This window comes from Falco cherrug, chromosome 5 (genome assembly GCF_023634085.1).
Source record: "Falco cherrug isolate bFalChe1 chromosome 5, bFalChe1.pri, whole genome shotgun sequence".
Classification (NCBI taxonomy): Eukaryota; Metazoa; Chordata; class Aves; order Falconiformes; family Falconidae; genus Falco; species Falco cherrug.
The window spans coordinates 28,372,829-28,389,533 of record NC_073701.1 but is presented as its reverse complement, the minus strand read 5'-3'; the positions used below and the strand labels follow the sequence as shown (position 1 = coordinate 28,389,533).

The 16,705-nt window shown below is 44.9% G+C and overlaps 1 protein-coding gene across 1 annotated transcript in view; it reads left to right on the top strand.

Annotated features, from left to right (window-relative positions):
* Positions 1-949: 949 nt before the first annotated feature.
* The window catches only part of TMEM178B (transmembrane protein 178B), a 237,235-nt gene continuing 221,479 nt past the window's right edge, over positions 950-16,705 (top strand). The window contains exon 1 of the mRNA XM_055712386.1: positions 950-2,535. Coding sequence (XP_055568361.1) covers positions 2,154-2,535 — 382 coding nt within the window. The 5' untranslated portion in view covers positions 950-2,153. The remainder of the gene's footprint in view (positions 2,536-16,705) is intronic.

Below are 16,705 nucleotides of genomic sequence, written 5' to 3'. Positions count from 1 at the left end.
GCTAACTAGATTCCTCTGCCAGCTCCAGGATGCTGTGGTACTCACAGATCAGGATGTGCCAGGATGGAGAGCTTTTTGATACAAGGGAAATGGTGGTGCTTATTTCCTTTTCAAACAGTACAGTTCAGAGTCTGGAGGCCTCAGTTTTCTGGACCACACAGAAGGTCTGGAATCCAGGGGTTTTTTGAGCTCACGCTCTGCGTTATGTAGCAGGTTGGGATTTTTTGGTGCAGTAAGGAACAGCTCCTCTTGTCTTGGATTTGGTTGACACAATGTAAGGGCTTGCGACCAAGAGTGAGCAGGATCCAGTTAAATCCAGGTTTTACATTTTCCCCTCTTAAGAAAGTAAGGCTTCGACATTTCCTGCCTGGGAAGTGGTGCAGTTTATCTTTAAGGAGGCTAGAGAAATAAGAAATGAGTCTCACGTTGCATGGGTGACATCACTGGCTTTTGGCTCAGCGCTCTGTATGCTCTGTCTGTAGGCTTTAGCCAAGGCTGCAGGGCTCGGTGTTTGAACAAGGAAAGATTCCCAGGTGTACGGAAGATTGGATTCACTCTTATTTGGGTTAGAAACGGTGAAATGAGATTTCTAAAGCTTGGGGACTCCAGCTCGCCTTCTGTTGCACTTGATCTCTACAAGATGGGTGAGTTATTCCCATTAGAGAGAAAGGGAGAGGAAATTTAAGGAGAAAAAAATATGTCTGAATACATAACTGCTGATGCTGGGGATACGATTCGTGTGAAGCTGCTGAGCTAAAAATCTCAGCTCCGACGTGGAGATCGGGCCATATGGCAGAGAAATGGTGCAGACCGAAAGCTGTTGACAACAGTTAGGGGCTGCTTTCCTCTCCCCGTGTAAGGTGTGTAGCTTTTTTGTGCGCGCCCCCCCTCCCCTTCCCCACCCCCCCCCCCACCCCCCACCCCCCACCCCGCCTCCCGGTTTGTTTTGGTTTGATTTCCCCCGACCTCCCTCCCCTCCCCGTTCCTCAGCATCCTCCCAGCCAGCCGTAGCCCTGCCTGCCTGCCTTCATCTTGCAGATGGCTAACGTGCCGCCGTGTTAGGAAAACTGTGCACAACACATCCCAGCGCCGGGGAGGAGGAAGCCTTTCGGATACCGGCGGAAGGGGGGGTGGGGGGGTGCGTGTGGAGGAGCGATGCCGGGGCCGAGGGCTGCTCCCGGTGCTGCCTAGCGGAGTGCAAGGCCGGCGGCGGGTCCTGCCGGGCTGGGCTGCCCCCGCCGCCCCGGAGCGCCGGGGAGGGAGGGAGGCATCGCCGCGCTGCGCTGCCGGGCTGCCAGCGCAGACCACAGAAGCAGGCGAGTGAATGGCAAGGCTGGCAACGAGAAGCCGAGGTGTTTCCGAAGCCAAGATGTCAGTGACTGTCGGCGAAGTCTGCTAAGGGAGAGCCCCGTGCGTGCGGCGCGTCCAGCCCCCGCCGGGCAGGTTCTGTTTCAGGCAAGATTTCAACCGGCGGCAGCAGCAGCAGCGACAACAGATCGCTCCCCCCTCTTGCTCCCTCCCCTTCGACCCCGCTTTAAACCCGAGCAAGTGACTGACCGTCCAGACGATGATGCTCTTGCTGAGCCACTGACAAAGAAAAGGCAAGTCACCCGTTCCTGAAACGGGGATAACCGGCTGCTTGCAAGCGGGAGATCTCTAGCTGTTGAACTTTTCTGTCCCGTGATGATGCTGTGGTGAGCCTGCTGGTCTGAAAGCCATCTCTTCTGGATTTCTGAGCTGACCAGATTGAAAGAGATTAATGGACTGATCAGCTGCGGCTCTCAGGTCTCTTCAGGGCGGTATATCCCTTCAGCCCCTGCCGCTCGAGTGCTTGTGGTGAGGGGAACAAGACATCTTTGTATAGGTGGGTCACTGGCTTGCTCCTGTTCAAGGTGGAAGGCTGCGCTTCTCCTCGCCAGGTCTCCTCCACAGAGAAGAGGCAGATGAGACTCCAGGACTGCCTCCAGGGCAGAACTTTGTAGCGCTGTCGGCAGTCCTCTGCAGCGTGGATGTGAGCCACAGGAGTTGGGGATGTTTGAGGCAGTCTCTGCCAAGTGACACCTAGCAGCTGCTCCGGAGGTTTTTGCGTGGTCTCACACTTCAGGGCTTTGCCAGTTGTGAAGATGTCCATGGTGTTTCTGTGAGGCTGAGGTATGGCTGCTGGAAGGTTACTGCTCTATGCTGGCCTCTCTTTAGCTCTGTGTGCCCTGGGCATGCTGGCTGTGGCAATCTGCTCTGACCATTGGTACGAAACTGATGCCAGGAAGCACAGAGAGAGGTGCAAGAGCATCACCACTAAGAGAAATGATCCTGGCTTCATTTATAACTCCAACAACAACCTGCCTCTCAGGGCCAGCAGGTCTAGGTTGGACCGCTGGGAAGGGAAACTCCTCTTGGCAAGAAACAGGAGGCAGATCTTTGCTATGAGCGCAGTTGACGAGTGCAACAGACAGTACAACTCAACCAACATGGGGCTCTGGAGGAAATGCCACCGACAAGGATTCGACCAAGAGCTGGAGGAGCTGATTGCCAAAGGTAAGGGCTGTTTTTTACCAAATGAACATGCCAGGCCCTCCTGGGCTAAGCAGAGGCTCAGCAGAGCCCTTTGGGCTCACAGATGGGAGCTGGCGTCTCTAGACAAGTGCCTCTTCTTGCGATGGGTGAGCTGGCCTGGCTAGGCATCGCTTCCAAAAGGACCACCAGGGCAGTTCTCCCATGGGGTCTCTACTGCTGAGGCATGGGGTTTGGGAGCAAGAAGGCGGGGGTGTGAGCAGACACACCCCAGAATGTCTCTGTCATGTTGCTGTCTCTCTAAGCTTAATGTAGTCTGCCCATCACCATGGTATCAGATTATTTTCCACATACAAATAAAAAGTATTAATAAAGCAGACACTGGATTTAAAAAAAAAAATGTTTGACCCTGGTGACTCAGGCAGAGTACATATTATTTTATTGGAGGCTACATATGTCTGTATTTCATCCTTCCCTTACCGAATGCCCCCAAATACACCATTTGCAGTGCTCACATGTAGGCTTTTTCTATCCTCAAATGGAGAGTAAACAAAGAGAAAAGCTAAAGAGCAGGAGGAAACCCAGCCTGCTGTTTACACTGAGCTATGTTTTGGAATATTTTCAATGTCTACAAAATATTGTATGAATTTATTAGGAGTGTTAGAAAGGAATCGTGTTCTCTTGGGGTGGAGATGCATCTGCTTGCCTGTAGCATTTTTGTGCAATGTTTTTTCTTGTCTTTTGGTCCTTCCTCTTTTTTTCCCCAAGGTACCAGTTCAAGGTGATGGTCAGTTTGCCTCAAATATTTCTTTGATGTGAAGTATAGGAAGGGGAGATGGGCGTAAACCCCAGCCTAAACATCTTGTCTACAAAAGATGTATGTTTTTGCAGGATGACGAGGGTTTCAGTAAAGGATGACAGCATCTTTGCTACCACAGCATGATTACTCTATACAACAAAATAACGTTTCCCTCCCATGGTTCCTCTGTTGCATTCACATGATTTCCCAGTGGTTTATGTCCATTGCAGTGAAACCATTGCTTCTTGCACCGTGCAATCTTTAAAAATACTTGTTTTCTAAGTGTGTTCTCTGTCCCAAACTCCCTTGATAGCCTGCATTAATTCCCTCTTCAGACATTGCAAGGGGAATTATTGCTCAAAGCTAATTATTCATGAGGGATATACTCTCACATGTGTTTGCCAATGTATACATTTTGTTCCATATGTTTTAAAAGTGAGCAGTCGAGGTGGGTAGCATGGTATAGACTTACACTGAAACAGTGCAAACAGGTGGTGTACCAGGAAACCTAGACGGCTGGCTGGGATCCTGCCAGTGCTGCTAGTGACCCTTAATGCCTAGTTGCTATGAAATGCTAGTTGCCTATGAAACGAACTGATGGCTTCAGTCCCATTTGTAATGGACAAATGAACATGTCCAAAGCTTCTCAGCACCCCGGCACCCTACTGCTAGTTTCAGAGGGAGGGATTCCTCTGTCTAGGTGAGAGCACAGACGTGCTGTGCTGGCCGCGGAGAGCTGGATCGCTCTGCCACGTGTGCTCGCTGTGCTCGGGGCATAAACAAAGAAATTCAACCTTGACAGCAGGCGAACGTGTCACCGGAGCTCACCTTTGGCAAATAGAGTTTCAGTTATTAGGGAGGCTTTTCATTTTGGAATAAGTGAGACTTGTTCCTCTTTCACCGCCTGCCTTGTCCTGGGTTCAGGAATGTCCGTTCTCCTGCCAGAAACTGCTGAAATCGCCTGGCACTGGGTTATGTGTAATGGCAGCTCTGCTGAGTGTTAACCATAGAGAAAATGTGGCAACTCAAGCTGAGGTGGTTAAATGCAGGAGAAAATAGTCTTTGAAAGGTTCTGCTGTAATTTGTGTTTGTGTGTGTGTGTGAGTGTGTGCATATGAGTGTGTGCATGCGTGTGTTTTTGTGTGTAGTGAACTAATCCTAAATATACAACATTCAGCTGGTAGCAAGGGATTCCTGGGCTGAGGTACAGTGTGCATTCCTGCACACATATTCCTGGACATATGTGTCTGCAGATGGCCAGATAGCCACTTCGCAGAGTCGCTGCCCCAAGGTCAGAAGTGCAAATTGTACACATAAGGGAGGTATGTGCACATATCAGTGTGTGTCACTCCTTGCCTTCTTTAAAGGTTTTTTGGTACCCATTTAGCAAACTTCATTGTACACTGAGAGAAATATATTAAAGGAGGGAGGGTTGTAACACTGAATACCAACGTTATAGTTTGTTTGATGGTATTTCTGGAGTGAGGATCTACCTATGCTATAACCCTCAGCCATGATGAGGAGTCACACATTTTAGTGCTAACACTGTAGTGGTGTGTTCCTATTGCACCTCCAGATTAAAACACAGAAAAGCAAGTATAATGACAATTCGATAAAATAAACTGACTTGCTCAGAAAACTGGAGATATTATAGGATTGCTTGTCCACTTTATGATTTGTTAATTAAAAAGAACTGATGGATTTTACTCTTCCTTTACCAAATGTAAAATACTCATCTGTTAAAAATCCTTGCATGCTGGAGTCACTGAATTAGAAGGAGCCAGCTTTACATGGGTAGTCAACTAGTGTCCCTGTTCCTACTTAAGGCCAGCTACCAGACTGTTTCTTTATGATCCTCAGCTGTATGATGGAAGTGGAATAAACACATCTGCCGTCGCTGTCCAATGTTGAGAACAGCCATGAGCTCACCACGAGGCAGGTATTCCAGGTTCATCCGGGCAGCACCACCTTGTTTTTCTAGTTTTTCTTCCATGGCAGACGCTCATCTGGAGTTAGGGGTTGCAGGGGTGGGTGCCTAGGCAGAACATGCCCTGTGCAGGTATGAAGAGCTACACATGTTCTCTCCCTGTAGTAATCAAATACTCTGACTGGGGTACATATTTCTGTATAGATTAAATCTCTCTCTGTATAAGCTCCAGGGCAAATACCATATAAAAGGGATGTTATTGGTACATAGGCTTTTTATTCTCCCTCCTCTGCCAGCTGTTAATTTAATCTAGCGCACCTCTTCCGGAACTGGATAAAGTAATGCAGGTTCTGGCCCCAAATATTGTGTGCAATGCTATACATAATTGAATGTAAATGCTATTAAGGACTGGTGTATTTTTTTTTTCCAAGCTGGACAGGATCTGAGCGATCCAATTGTTTTGAGACAGATCCTACATTTTTCCCTAGGCAAAACTTCCAGTATTGAGAATGGTAGGTTTGTCTATGAAAGGATAATGAAAAATGGTCATTAAGAGCCTTACTAGCTTTGCAAATACCCTGCAGTTATTCTGCTTATGAACTCTGCTGAAATTAATATAAGCTGCAGGCAATCGCTTGTGGCAGGATCAGGCCCTGTGGTACTTGGCAGTATTCTGATGCCAGTGGTTTTAAAAACCAGTTCTGTTTCTGAATAGGCTGGGTCACTTCTGTAATTCTATTCAGTATTTATTAGTTTTTACTTTCAGGCAAATAAATAAAAACCTTCATGTTGGATTTTCCTGAAAAAACTGGAGGTCTGTTACTTCAGATTTCTTATGGATAGATACAATAGACCAGGGGTCCTCAAACTACGGCCCCTGGGCCAGATACGGCCCCCCATGGTCCTCAATCCGGCCCCCGGTATTTACAGAACTCCCCTGCCCCCCTCCCCGCCAGGGGTTGGGGGGGAACCAAGCAGCCGCAGATGACTGCCTGCCACTGCATCCGCGCACCGGCCCCCTGGTTAAAAAGTTTGAGGACCCCTGCAATAGACACTAATGCATATACAAAATACTGGGTCCTATTTATATTTCTTCTATCCCTTTTTTTATATTTCCATAGAACCCAGGTGCATATTTCAAACAAGACAATTAGATAAATAGGCAATGAACTGAAACAGATTGTCACAAGTAAGCGTACTCGGGGAGAGGCAGGCAGGCGTGAGACCAAAGGCCTGAAGAATATTCTAAAGCTACATCAAAATTAGGCAGTAAATCTGTTCTCTTTGTTATGAATGAAAAAAACCTCACAAACCAATACAATCAGAAACAACAGAAATTACAGTCAATGCATAAATTATAGGAGTTGAACATGCAAATCCAGGGCTCAGTCTTGCTAACTTTTACTCACCTGAATAATCTTTATTCCTGTAAATGGGCTGCTTCAACTGAGGGAAGGCACTCTTGTACAGAAGTACCAGTAAAAAAGAAATAGCTTGCAAAGCTGGTCCTCTGATTCTTTTTTTTGCATCTGATCAAGTCTTTTAGCACCTTGGGACCAGAGTTTGCCTCCTGATCCCTAAAGCCTTGCAGAATCAGGAGATGCTGGCTCTGGGTTTGTTCAGCACTATACTCTAAGCTTCTTCCGATTTTCAGGTGTCTGTCTAGTCTCCTCCATGAATTAAATAACACTGATGCTTAAGACACCTTTGAATATAGTGTTCCCTTATCCTATGAGATGCCTGCTTACTACTGAGTTTCTAGCAAAAGCAGCGTTCCTGCATCCCACCAAAAATCCCAGTGAACCAACCACCTCCACCACAAAGCTAGCAGAGATTTGAAATGCAGGCAGGTGCCCATTTGTGGCTGGGAGAAGGCAGCTTGTGTCCTGCTTTGGCAACCAGCAGCTCATAACTCCTTGTATATGACTTGTAGTGACCCAGAAACAAAACTTGAAAGCCAGAGTCTTGTTTGCATCCTGCAGGAATGTTGCTCAGATGCTTTCCTGCACTAGTCAAGAGGAAAACACGAAACAAAAAAAAGTAATTACATAATTTAATTTAAAAGGTACAATAAAGTAGATGAAGAAGTTGCACAGTAACCAGAGTCTGTTCCATTTATACAATTACTACTCAGAGGACCTTTCATCTCACTTTTGGAAGACTGCCAATTAAACCTGTCTGGATGCGGCTCTGCTGCCTGCCATTGGAATCCAATTCTATTAGAAAAAAATAATATTTACAATGACCTTATTATTTCAATCCCTCTTTCACCTTCCTTCTTTCCCTGAGATCCGAGGACATCGTAGTAAATCGTATTTTTGAAACATTTTATTGTGAGTATACTTAGCCCATGCCACCACTGGAGAAAAAAAAAAAAGCAAGTAATTCCTGTGCAGTCTACCTGTACCCCAAATAATATGCAAGACTTCTGGGATGAGATAATTCTCTGTTTTGATTTGTCGGATGTATGGCACAACTGAGGAAGAAGGCTTAACAGGACTACTCTGGCCGTCGCTAGGGATTATTTATACACAATTGGAAAAGGCTGAAGAGAGTCTACTTGCAGCTATCTCTAGGAGTAAAAAGATGTATTTTTATAAAACTGCTTGCAATACTTTGCAGTGTTGTAGATTTGACTTTTAAAATGCAATGGTTTTGCCAGGTCAATTAGGACAGCCATTTTTTCATGTAACCTTCATACATTAAAGAATCCAAATACTTTGTTTAAAACACGTGCTTGAAATCCCAACCATTTTCCAAATGGACTCACTATAAAAGAGACTTTATTGAAGTCTTGATTCTGATCCTAGCAAAGTCAATATTAAATGTTTTATTGAATATGGTGATGCAGCAAGTTCAGGCCTTTAGTGTTTCCTTTGAGGATAAAATTGTCCCTGGATAGAAAGGCCACCACAAGGTCTGTGCTCCCTTCTGTCACAGCAGAGTTCTGCTGGAGGGAGCCAGTGAAATTTAAGCAGTAGACAGCCTTTGAGTTGAATCTTGGGCTGCCCAGGTATTTAGCCTTCACCATTTTCGATGCTGTAATTAGTCTGTCGATGCAGATTGGAAGTCAAGCAGCTGCACATTTCTAAGATACAGCAAAGATATCCTCTTGTTCAGAGATTGTCTAAAATCATTTAATGGATGAAATCGCTGGTGTTTCATGCATGTCAGTTCCAGGAGGATTTGGCCCATTGTTTCTTAAATAAGCAATTTTAATATTTTAATTGCATCAAACTTAAATAGCAATTCATTAAAAGGTACCTTTACCACAAGTAATGAGAACCTGACACATTCCTCTGACACATCTAAGATAATTAGTTTGACAATACATATTTGCTAAAAATACTAAGAACATATATGTGATTTAACAGAGCTGCAACTGTTTTTAATCATGCTGTTTTAAAGGGCAAATTTCAATCAAGCTGTTGGCTTTCAAGCAAAATTGCCAGTGAAGACAAATGGAAATTTTGCCTGAGTAAAATTGACAGGATCGTGCCCTTCTCAAGAGGAACTGATATTTGCAGAGCTGCCTGCAGGACTGCATGCTTAATTCCTGTTCATCTAATTGAGCATCCAAATCCTTTTGAGAAATCTCAGCGTTTTTATCCTTTCTGCCTATTGCTTAAAAACTTTCTAAAAGGTGTGGAGGAAAGGTTTAATAGGAGTGCAGATGTGTTCTGTTTACTCTAAAAATAAGAGAGATTATTTTCCTTAAATAGAGGTGAAACGATCTGAACTATTTTGTCATCTTCAGCAATAAAAATCCATATTAATATTGCTTTTTCTAATTGGAAAATGTCTTTCGGTGCACTCAGAATAACTTCAAGAGTGGAATTAGTTCATTAACTCTTGCAGAGCCAGTAAATGAGGAAGAAGACTTCATGTTTTGTAGGTTCTGCAAAAATAATGACAGTCATTTATAATGCAAGTTACTTAATGGCTCGTTGCTAACAAGGTGTTGCTGGAGCCCTTGAGTACATATTCACCTCTTTAAAGAGCAAGAGAAAGAAATGAGATGGTCTTTCTTAGTTTTTGAGGAAATAATAAATTAAGAATGTGGATTCCAGAATCCAAGTGCCCTTAACAGACCATTCAGAATAAAATCCACTTAAAAAAAAACGAATATAAACCAGAATATTTTTCTGCAGGAGAGAAATCAGACTATAAAATGGAAATTTCCCCATTTTCTTTCTCATAAAGCCTAATTCTTCCACAAATAAATATTCAGAATTGCCCAGCTGAGCCTGCTGAAATCATAATCCTTTGTAGATAACTACCAAAATAGATGGAAGAAAGGTAGTACTGCCATTAGGGCAGGGCTTACAAAGTCAGAATTCTGTCTAAGCTCTGCCATAGTCTTTCTTCATGACCTGAGGCAAGTGACTTAATCTCTCGTACCTCAGCTCAGTAGCAGTATAATAGGGATTTCGTTCATTATTATTAATACCAGTTAGAGTTCTACCATAGGATTTATGAGCCTTAATCATGGATCAGAAATCATGGATCAGAAAAATGTCTCTGTCCTTTTGACATGTTGCTGCATTTTAAATATTGGCAAGTAATGCAGCCTTAGGAGAGAGTACAAGGAGACGACAAGGTAATTATGTTCAGCATGACCGGTAGCAGTTTTAAAAGACCTGCAGGCTGACCACATTTCTGTAAGCACCACAAAATGTGTGATTCCTAGAAGAGTTGTAAAGAAGCATGAGGAGGAAGAGATGCAGGTATTCACAAGATGGTCTTCCAAATATTGAGGGGTGGCACCAGAAAAATCATGGGTCATGTCTGCTTGAGAAATTAGTAAGTAGGTGGATGGGGTTTGACCTCTTTGGTTGACTGTAGGAAGAAGTTGACATTTCCTTAATGAAGACAAGTAGATTACGCTAATGACATAGCTATTGGGACAGCAGTCTACAGCTGCCAAGAGAAATGACGTGGTCGGAGTGATGTGTTGGGAAAATGATATTTCTAGCAGCATCCTGAATGGATGCACGGAGGGCAAGATCACGTTTGTAAAGGTCAGAAAAAGAAATATTGTTGTAATAAAGGCATGAGATAATGAGAGCCTGGATGGAAAAAGAATATGCAAACCTTAGACATCCTCTGGATCAACAGATGTAGTGAGAGACATGAGATGAAGAATGTTGCTGCAGTTGTTAACCAGAACAACAAGGAAACTCAGTATTGGCTACAATTATAAAGAGGGGAACTGAAGAGAGCATATAGTAAAGAATGGAGAAGAACAGTAGGAACTCTGTTTTAGCTACAGTAAGATTAGTTTGATATCTGTATGTCTATGAGGGAGTATTAGAGAGATTGTGGGTATGGACCTAGGGAGACATGTGTGTTACAGGAACGAATGTGAAAACCTCTGCATGGAGATGGTAGTGGAATCTATGTTTGTGATAAAAATTACCAAGGAGTAAAATACAGAAAAAGAAAAGCCCCATGAACTTCTAGCAGAGCTGGGGGAAGAATAACACCTTTTGGAGGATATGCAAAGGGAGCAAATTCAGAGGTAGTTGCAAGAGAAGTGATTAATGTCATGGTAGCTGAAGAAAGACACCATTTCAGATTAAAACAGCACAGGAGACTACTGAAGGTAGCAGATATGCTGCAGCAAATGAGAACAGAGTATTTAGACTTTGCTGAAATTTGCATAGTACGTTAACCAGAGACTTTGGCAGCAGCAGTTGCAAGGGAGAAAAAGTTGCACTGAACTGGTAGGGCGGACTCCAGGTGGCGTTCGTACCTGGTGTATTCAGAGACGTTGGTGATAAAAGGGAGGAGAGAAAAAGACACAGTATTTAGAGGGGAAAATATGTGTTTTAAGATGAGAATATTTTAAGAAGAAAGAGATTGAATGGTACTTGTGTTATGAGACTAAAGAGGTAGAGGGGCATGAGAGGTCAAGGAGAAGAGAGAACAAGAGGACAAGAAAGCCATAAGGAAAGCCAGGAGATAGGGTAAGACTGGCTCAGTGGGAAATAAAAGAAATGAGGTAAGAGAGCTGCATAGGAGGTTTTTCATCTGTGGGAGAGGAGAATGAGAAAGGAGTTGTAGCTGGGGAAGAGGAATCAGAAAGCGAAGCTACTGGAATAGGAAGATCATAGTTTGCTGTTTTTCTCATGGAAGAACTGGGTGAAATCCTGTGTAACAGCTGAAGTGGGGGCTGGAGGAGGCAGGAAGGTCTGAGGAATGAGCCAAATGTGGCAAAGAGGTGACTATGACTGTAAGGCTGAGATTTAACTGAGCTGAGCTACAGTAGTAAGTCTAGGAAATGAGCAGAACTGACTGGGGGAACAATGGGTTTGTAGTGGAGAAAGTTAGTCAGGCAGCAGGGCTCCCACTAGAGATGCTCTGCTGTGTGAGACATGGCAAAGACCAGCTGGTATGGGTCAGTTCAGATTTGGGATAGCGGGGCAGGAGTAGATAAGGGAACGCAGGACAGAAGGTCTATGAATGAAAGAGTGCAGCGTGGATAACATCAGTATGTGGAGAAAGGAAAGAAATGATAAAAAGAGTGATAAAAGACTTGAAAGCAGGCAAGAAGTCCTTAACACCACTGATCTGAGAAGATAGAAAGGCCAAGCAAGCTTAGTGTGAAGGTGGTGGCTGATCGTTGTTGCAGAAGGAGCCCAGGGGGTGGTCCAAGCAGTGGAGCAGGAGGATGGCGGGAGAGCACTAGTATGAAGCCCTGTCTATTTGGTGACTGACAGGATCAAACAGGGTTGTAGACTGAATGGAGGAGACACTAAAACATAAAGCTTAAGTGGAAGAGAGGTCACTACCACTTACTCTGTTCTATAATTTGTCCTGCCTTCATGCTGCGAATACATCCTGTATAACCTTACAGAGGTGTCAGTGTGGTTCTCTACAGCAGAAGTCAGCAAGTTTGGCTAATGCTTGGAACAACCATGCTCCAGTCTCAGATCGAACCTGCAGTGCACATAAACAAATACTAACTACAAATTCAGGATGTTTTCCACAAAGTGGAGGAGATGGAGAAAGGTATTTACAGAGCTGAAGGACTTTTATGGAAAAGGTCTTTTCAGTCTGTTGTACCACCACCTCAGTGCTTCTGCACTTAAAGTGCTGCAGTCTGTCAAATCAATGTCAGGCCAGCCAGGGAGCCTTGTGTCAGAAGTAACTGCTTAGACCAAGTGGCAGCCTGGCACATGCCAGGTACTCCTCTGCTGGGCTCATGGTCAGATTTCTCCTTACTGAGTGGCCTGCTATTGTCTGTGCCCACTTCTTTTTCTGACTCCAGTGAAGGTGTAGCCTTGGAACAAGCTGAAGTAGCCTAACATGCTTTGGGGTTGCCAGAGAAGTCAGAAAACTAGTGCTCACACCCCGTCAAAGCAGAGCTGAGAGGATCTTCCCAGTATCCCCACCTGCTTTTTCCAGCAGCTCTACCTCAGTAGTCCCAGGAGGGACTCTGCACTCAATGCTGAGAAGGAAACTTTATGTCCCGAGCTGGGTGATAATCAGCATCTCTTGTCAGATGACAGGGAACACGCTTGGGCTCTGAAATGCCTTCACCCCTCTGTGCCACCTTAGTGTAAGTGTCTGACCTACCTGTTCAAAAGTGCCCTGTGATTCTTCTGTTTCTTACCATAAGCATGCAAGCTGAAACACCATAAAGGAATAGAGGTTCCAAGATGTCCCATGTATATGGCAAAGCAGGTCCCATGAAGATATCCCACAGACTGTGTGAAAGTCACAGAGAATCTCCTGTTGCAGCCCTTATTTATTTCTGAGACCTTTTGTTGATTTTAAGTTTTAACAGGAGACATTTCAAAAAAAGCTTCCTAAACGTATTTCTAGACTTCCTAATAGGATGAAACAGTTATGCTAATGTTACTGGGTAACAGAAGCTATTTAAAAAGATCTTTCTGCTTAAATATGAATGCATGATGCTTGCCTCTGTGTCTCCATTAACCAGTACATACCTTTGAATATAGAAAAGAGCCTTTATAATGTAGATACTGTTGCTTTCTGCCCAGTGGGCATTTAATGAGATAAATACTATAACAGAAACAAACAAACAAAAGAAACAAACCCATTTTTCAATCATATGTCAAATGTGTAAAGTAAGGTCACTAGACAGGCTTTGAAGGGGTCTGTTGATTTATGGTGGCTGATAATCCAATTGCATTGCTTTGTCATAGGTACTTAGGTGGTTCCCATTGAGAGAGTATCTGAATACTGTACTTCTTGATCTTTAACCATAAAAGACTTCTGAAGAGTGGAATTATCCCTGTTTTATGCAGAGGACAGTTGCCCAACAATGCAAAGATCCTGCAGGACAAAAGTTCACATTGGAAAGAAATTTCTCATTCTTAGTCCCTAACTGCATGAGCTGGTGTTCAGTGTTGAACATCATCGCTTTTCTATTCACTACTCCTCAAGATTACCCAGTTTTGTTCATACGATATTCTGTAATGCTTAAAGAGAGGGAGGGATGTTACACTGATCAGAGAGACAAAGGAGCCAGCTAACGGGAACAGGAGAAATGAAAAAAACTCAAATAGCTTAATGGGCTCAAATTGGGAAGTTGGATAACTTCCATGTCAGACTTCTGAAAGATGTGGTATGTGACACTGCAAGTCCAGTAAAAAGGATTTTCAATAAATCTGTCTAATTAGGATGGTACATTAGAATGAAAAGTAGCAAATCTATATTTAAAGAAAGGAGAAAAAGTTGTCTGGGCCACAGTGGACCTTTTAGTTTGATCATAATAATACCAAGCAGAGTTTAAAGTAAGTTCTAAAGGAAAGATTAATTAAATGCACAGGGGGAAATGAAATAAACATGCAATGTATGTTTTTTTTATTTGAAGTGTGCGAAACTACCCTGATATATTTTGCTAGGAAGATAAGTGGGTTTTGAGACAAGGAAATACCTTAGACCTAAGCTATTGGGAATTTGGTAAAGGGTTTTATAATCTGGCCCTAAAGAAATGGTTTGTTACAATGTTAATTACTACACAATTTACAGTGTGTTTAAGGAACTGACCAAAGGAAAGCAACGAGTGCTGAGAGAGTGAGGATGAAGGTCAACAGCAGAGTTCCTGCAATAGGAGACCAATCATATTTGATAACATCATTAATGATGTTGGACCAGGGTCTGTAAGGGAGGTGATAGCTCTCGTTGGGCTGGGCACAAAGGAGTGAACTTGAGACATTTGCTGCTGCCACTGGAATGAGATATTGCCAAGAGAAAGAAGGTCTGGAATAGTATATACAAATAACTTGGTAATGTTGACGACTGGGTGATAGGAAAGATGCGAAATTTCTTTCAATGTGAACTTTTGATCCTGGAGGACATTTTTACGGTGTTGGGAAAATACCCTCTGTTGCACACTGGAATGCTGGTCCCCCAGACATCCAGGGTGTGTGGAGACTGGGTCTCAGATGGCTTCCTCCCTGTCCAGGTACTGCAGCGGGTTTCCTTTCAGAGTGGGAAAGGTGCATACCTGAATCTCACCCAATGTGCAGCTGGGATGTGACCACAGAACACACCTCAACAGGGACAAAAGCTTCATTAAGGTGCACCTATCACGAAGCACAGACAGAGAGTGGTGTAGCCACGACCAGGAGAAAGGCAGATATGACTGAAGAACAGAGCTGGCCAGACATTTTGAGTAAAAAAATGTTAAAGTCATGGGCAAAGTGTTAATCAAAATTTCTCTGTTATAATCTTTGCTGTTCTTGTCAACCAGCTCAGAGAAAGAATTCAAAGCAGGTCCAGAGTGGGGTTATTAGTGTCTGGAGAATAATGGAAAATGTATTTTACAAATATAATTTTTATCCAGAAGAAATAGGATTAAACACAGGAGAGGGGAAAGAAGTGTTTAAGCTAAGGACAACATTAGCAGACAAAACAGTGTGAGAGGGCCACAAATATATGTAGGCTGGAAGCTGTGCTGAAGTGGGGCTCTGGAAGAAGTGATGAGGCCACAGCCCTTCTAACAGGTTTTAAGGAAGAAGATGGACATATTTTGGAAGAGGGATTATACTATATTGTTGTGGAGTGGCATGCAGGAAGGGCTCTGAAGCCCTGCCAGCTCAGCCAGGGAGCAATGGTATCCACCCGTCAGAAAGCCCCAGCCTCTCCCAGCTCTGCACCCACCACGACTGACGCGGTTCCCCCGGCAGAGCCCCGGTGGGAACACGCAGCCACCCCGGTGCTGGGCTGCCGGCCGTGCCCCGCTGCCATGGCTGTACCAGCCGGCAGCAGGGAGCTCCTGTGGGAGCTGTGCCGGGGAGAGGAGCTCCTGCGCTCAGTGACGGAGCTCCAGGAGGAGGTGAGCAGGCTGAGGAGCATCAGGGAGCGTGAGAGACAGACAGACTGCTGGAACCGCACCCTGCCTTCCCTGGGACCAGACCCACAGGCAGACGGGCCGCACGACACGGAGGATTCCCCATCCTCTCTCCGCCCGGCCAAACACCGCGACTTAAGGGATGGGGGCAATGGCGACAGGCTCCTGCCCGGTGCAGCAGGTGCGTCTCCTCCGTGACCACCCCACCTGCCCAGCTGCCCGTGCACAGAAGCTACGAGGCTCTGCAAGTGGAACTGAACAGTAACGAGGATGATGGCTCATCTAGCATCGAGGTTTCACCAAGGTTAACTCTGCCTGTGCCCTGCATCCAAACTGCTTCCATAAAGAAAAAGGACGGGTCAGTGCCATAGGAGACTCCAGACTCCCTTCAGAAGGGAACAGAAGGCCCAACGTTGCAGACCGAACCCACTTATGGGAGTCTGTGTCCCAAAAGACGTGCTAGTGTGGAGAAGACGACTGTCGTGGCTGAACAGAGGAGAGCGTTTTTTGGAACTCAGGAAAAAAAAAAGAGAATTTATGACCTTGGGAAGGAAGGTCTGGCAATTCAGGAGGACTACAAGGAGGTTGTGAGCTTACGCAAGGAGAAAATGAGAAGGGCTGAAGCCCAGCTAGAACTTCATCTGGCTACCACCGTAAAAGACAATAAAAAATGGTTCTATAAATACACCAGCCACAAAAGGAGGCCTAAAGAGAATCTCCATCCTTTATGGATGTGGGAGGAAACGTGGCAACAAAGGATGAGGAAAAGGCTGAGGTACTTAATGCCTCCATTGCCTCAGTCTTTAATAGTAAAGACCATTTTTCTCTGGGACCCAGACCGCTGAGCTGGAAGACAGGGATGGGGAGCAGAATGAAGCCCCCATAATCCACAGGGAAATGGTCAGCGACCTGCTACACCACTTGTGTGTGTCTAAGTCTATGGGGCCTGACAGAATCCACCCCAGGGTACTGAGGGAGCTGGCGGAAGTGCTCCCCGAGCCACTTTCAATCATTTATCAGCAGCCCTGGCTTACCGGGGAGCTCCCGGTTGACTGGACGTTTGCAAATGCACAAAGGGCAGGAAGGAGGATCCGGGGAAGTACAGGCCTGTCAGCCTGACCTCGGTGCCGGGGAAGGTTAT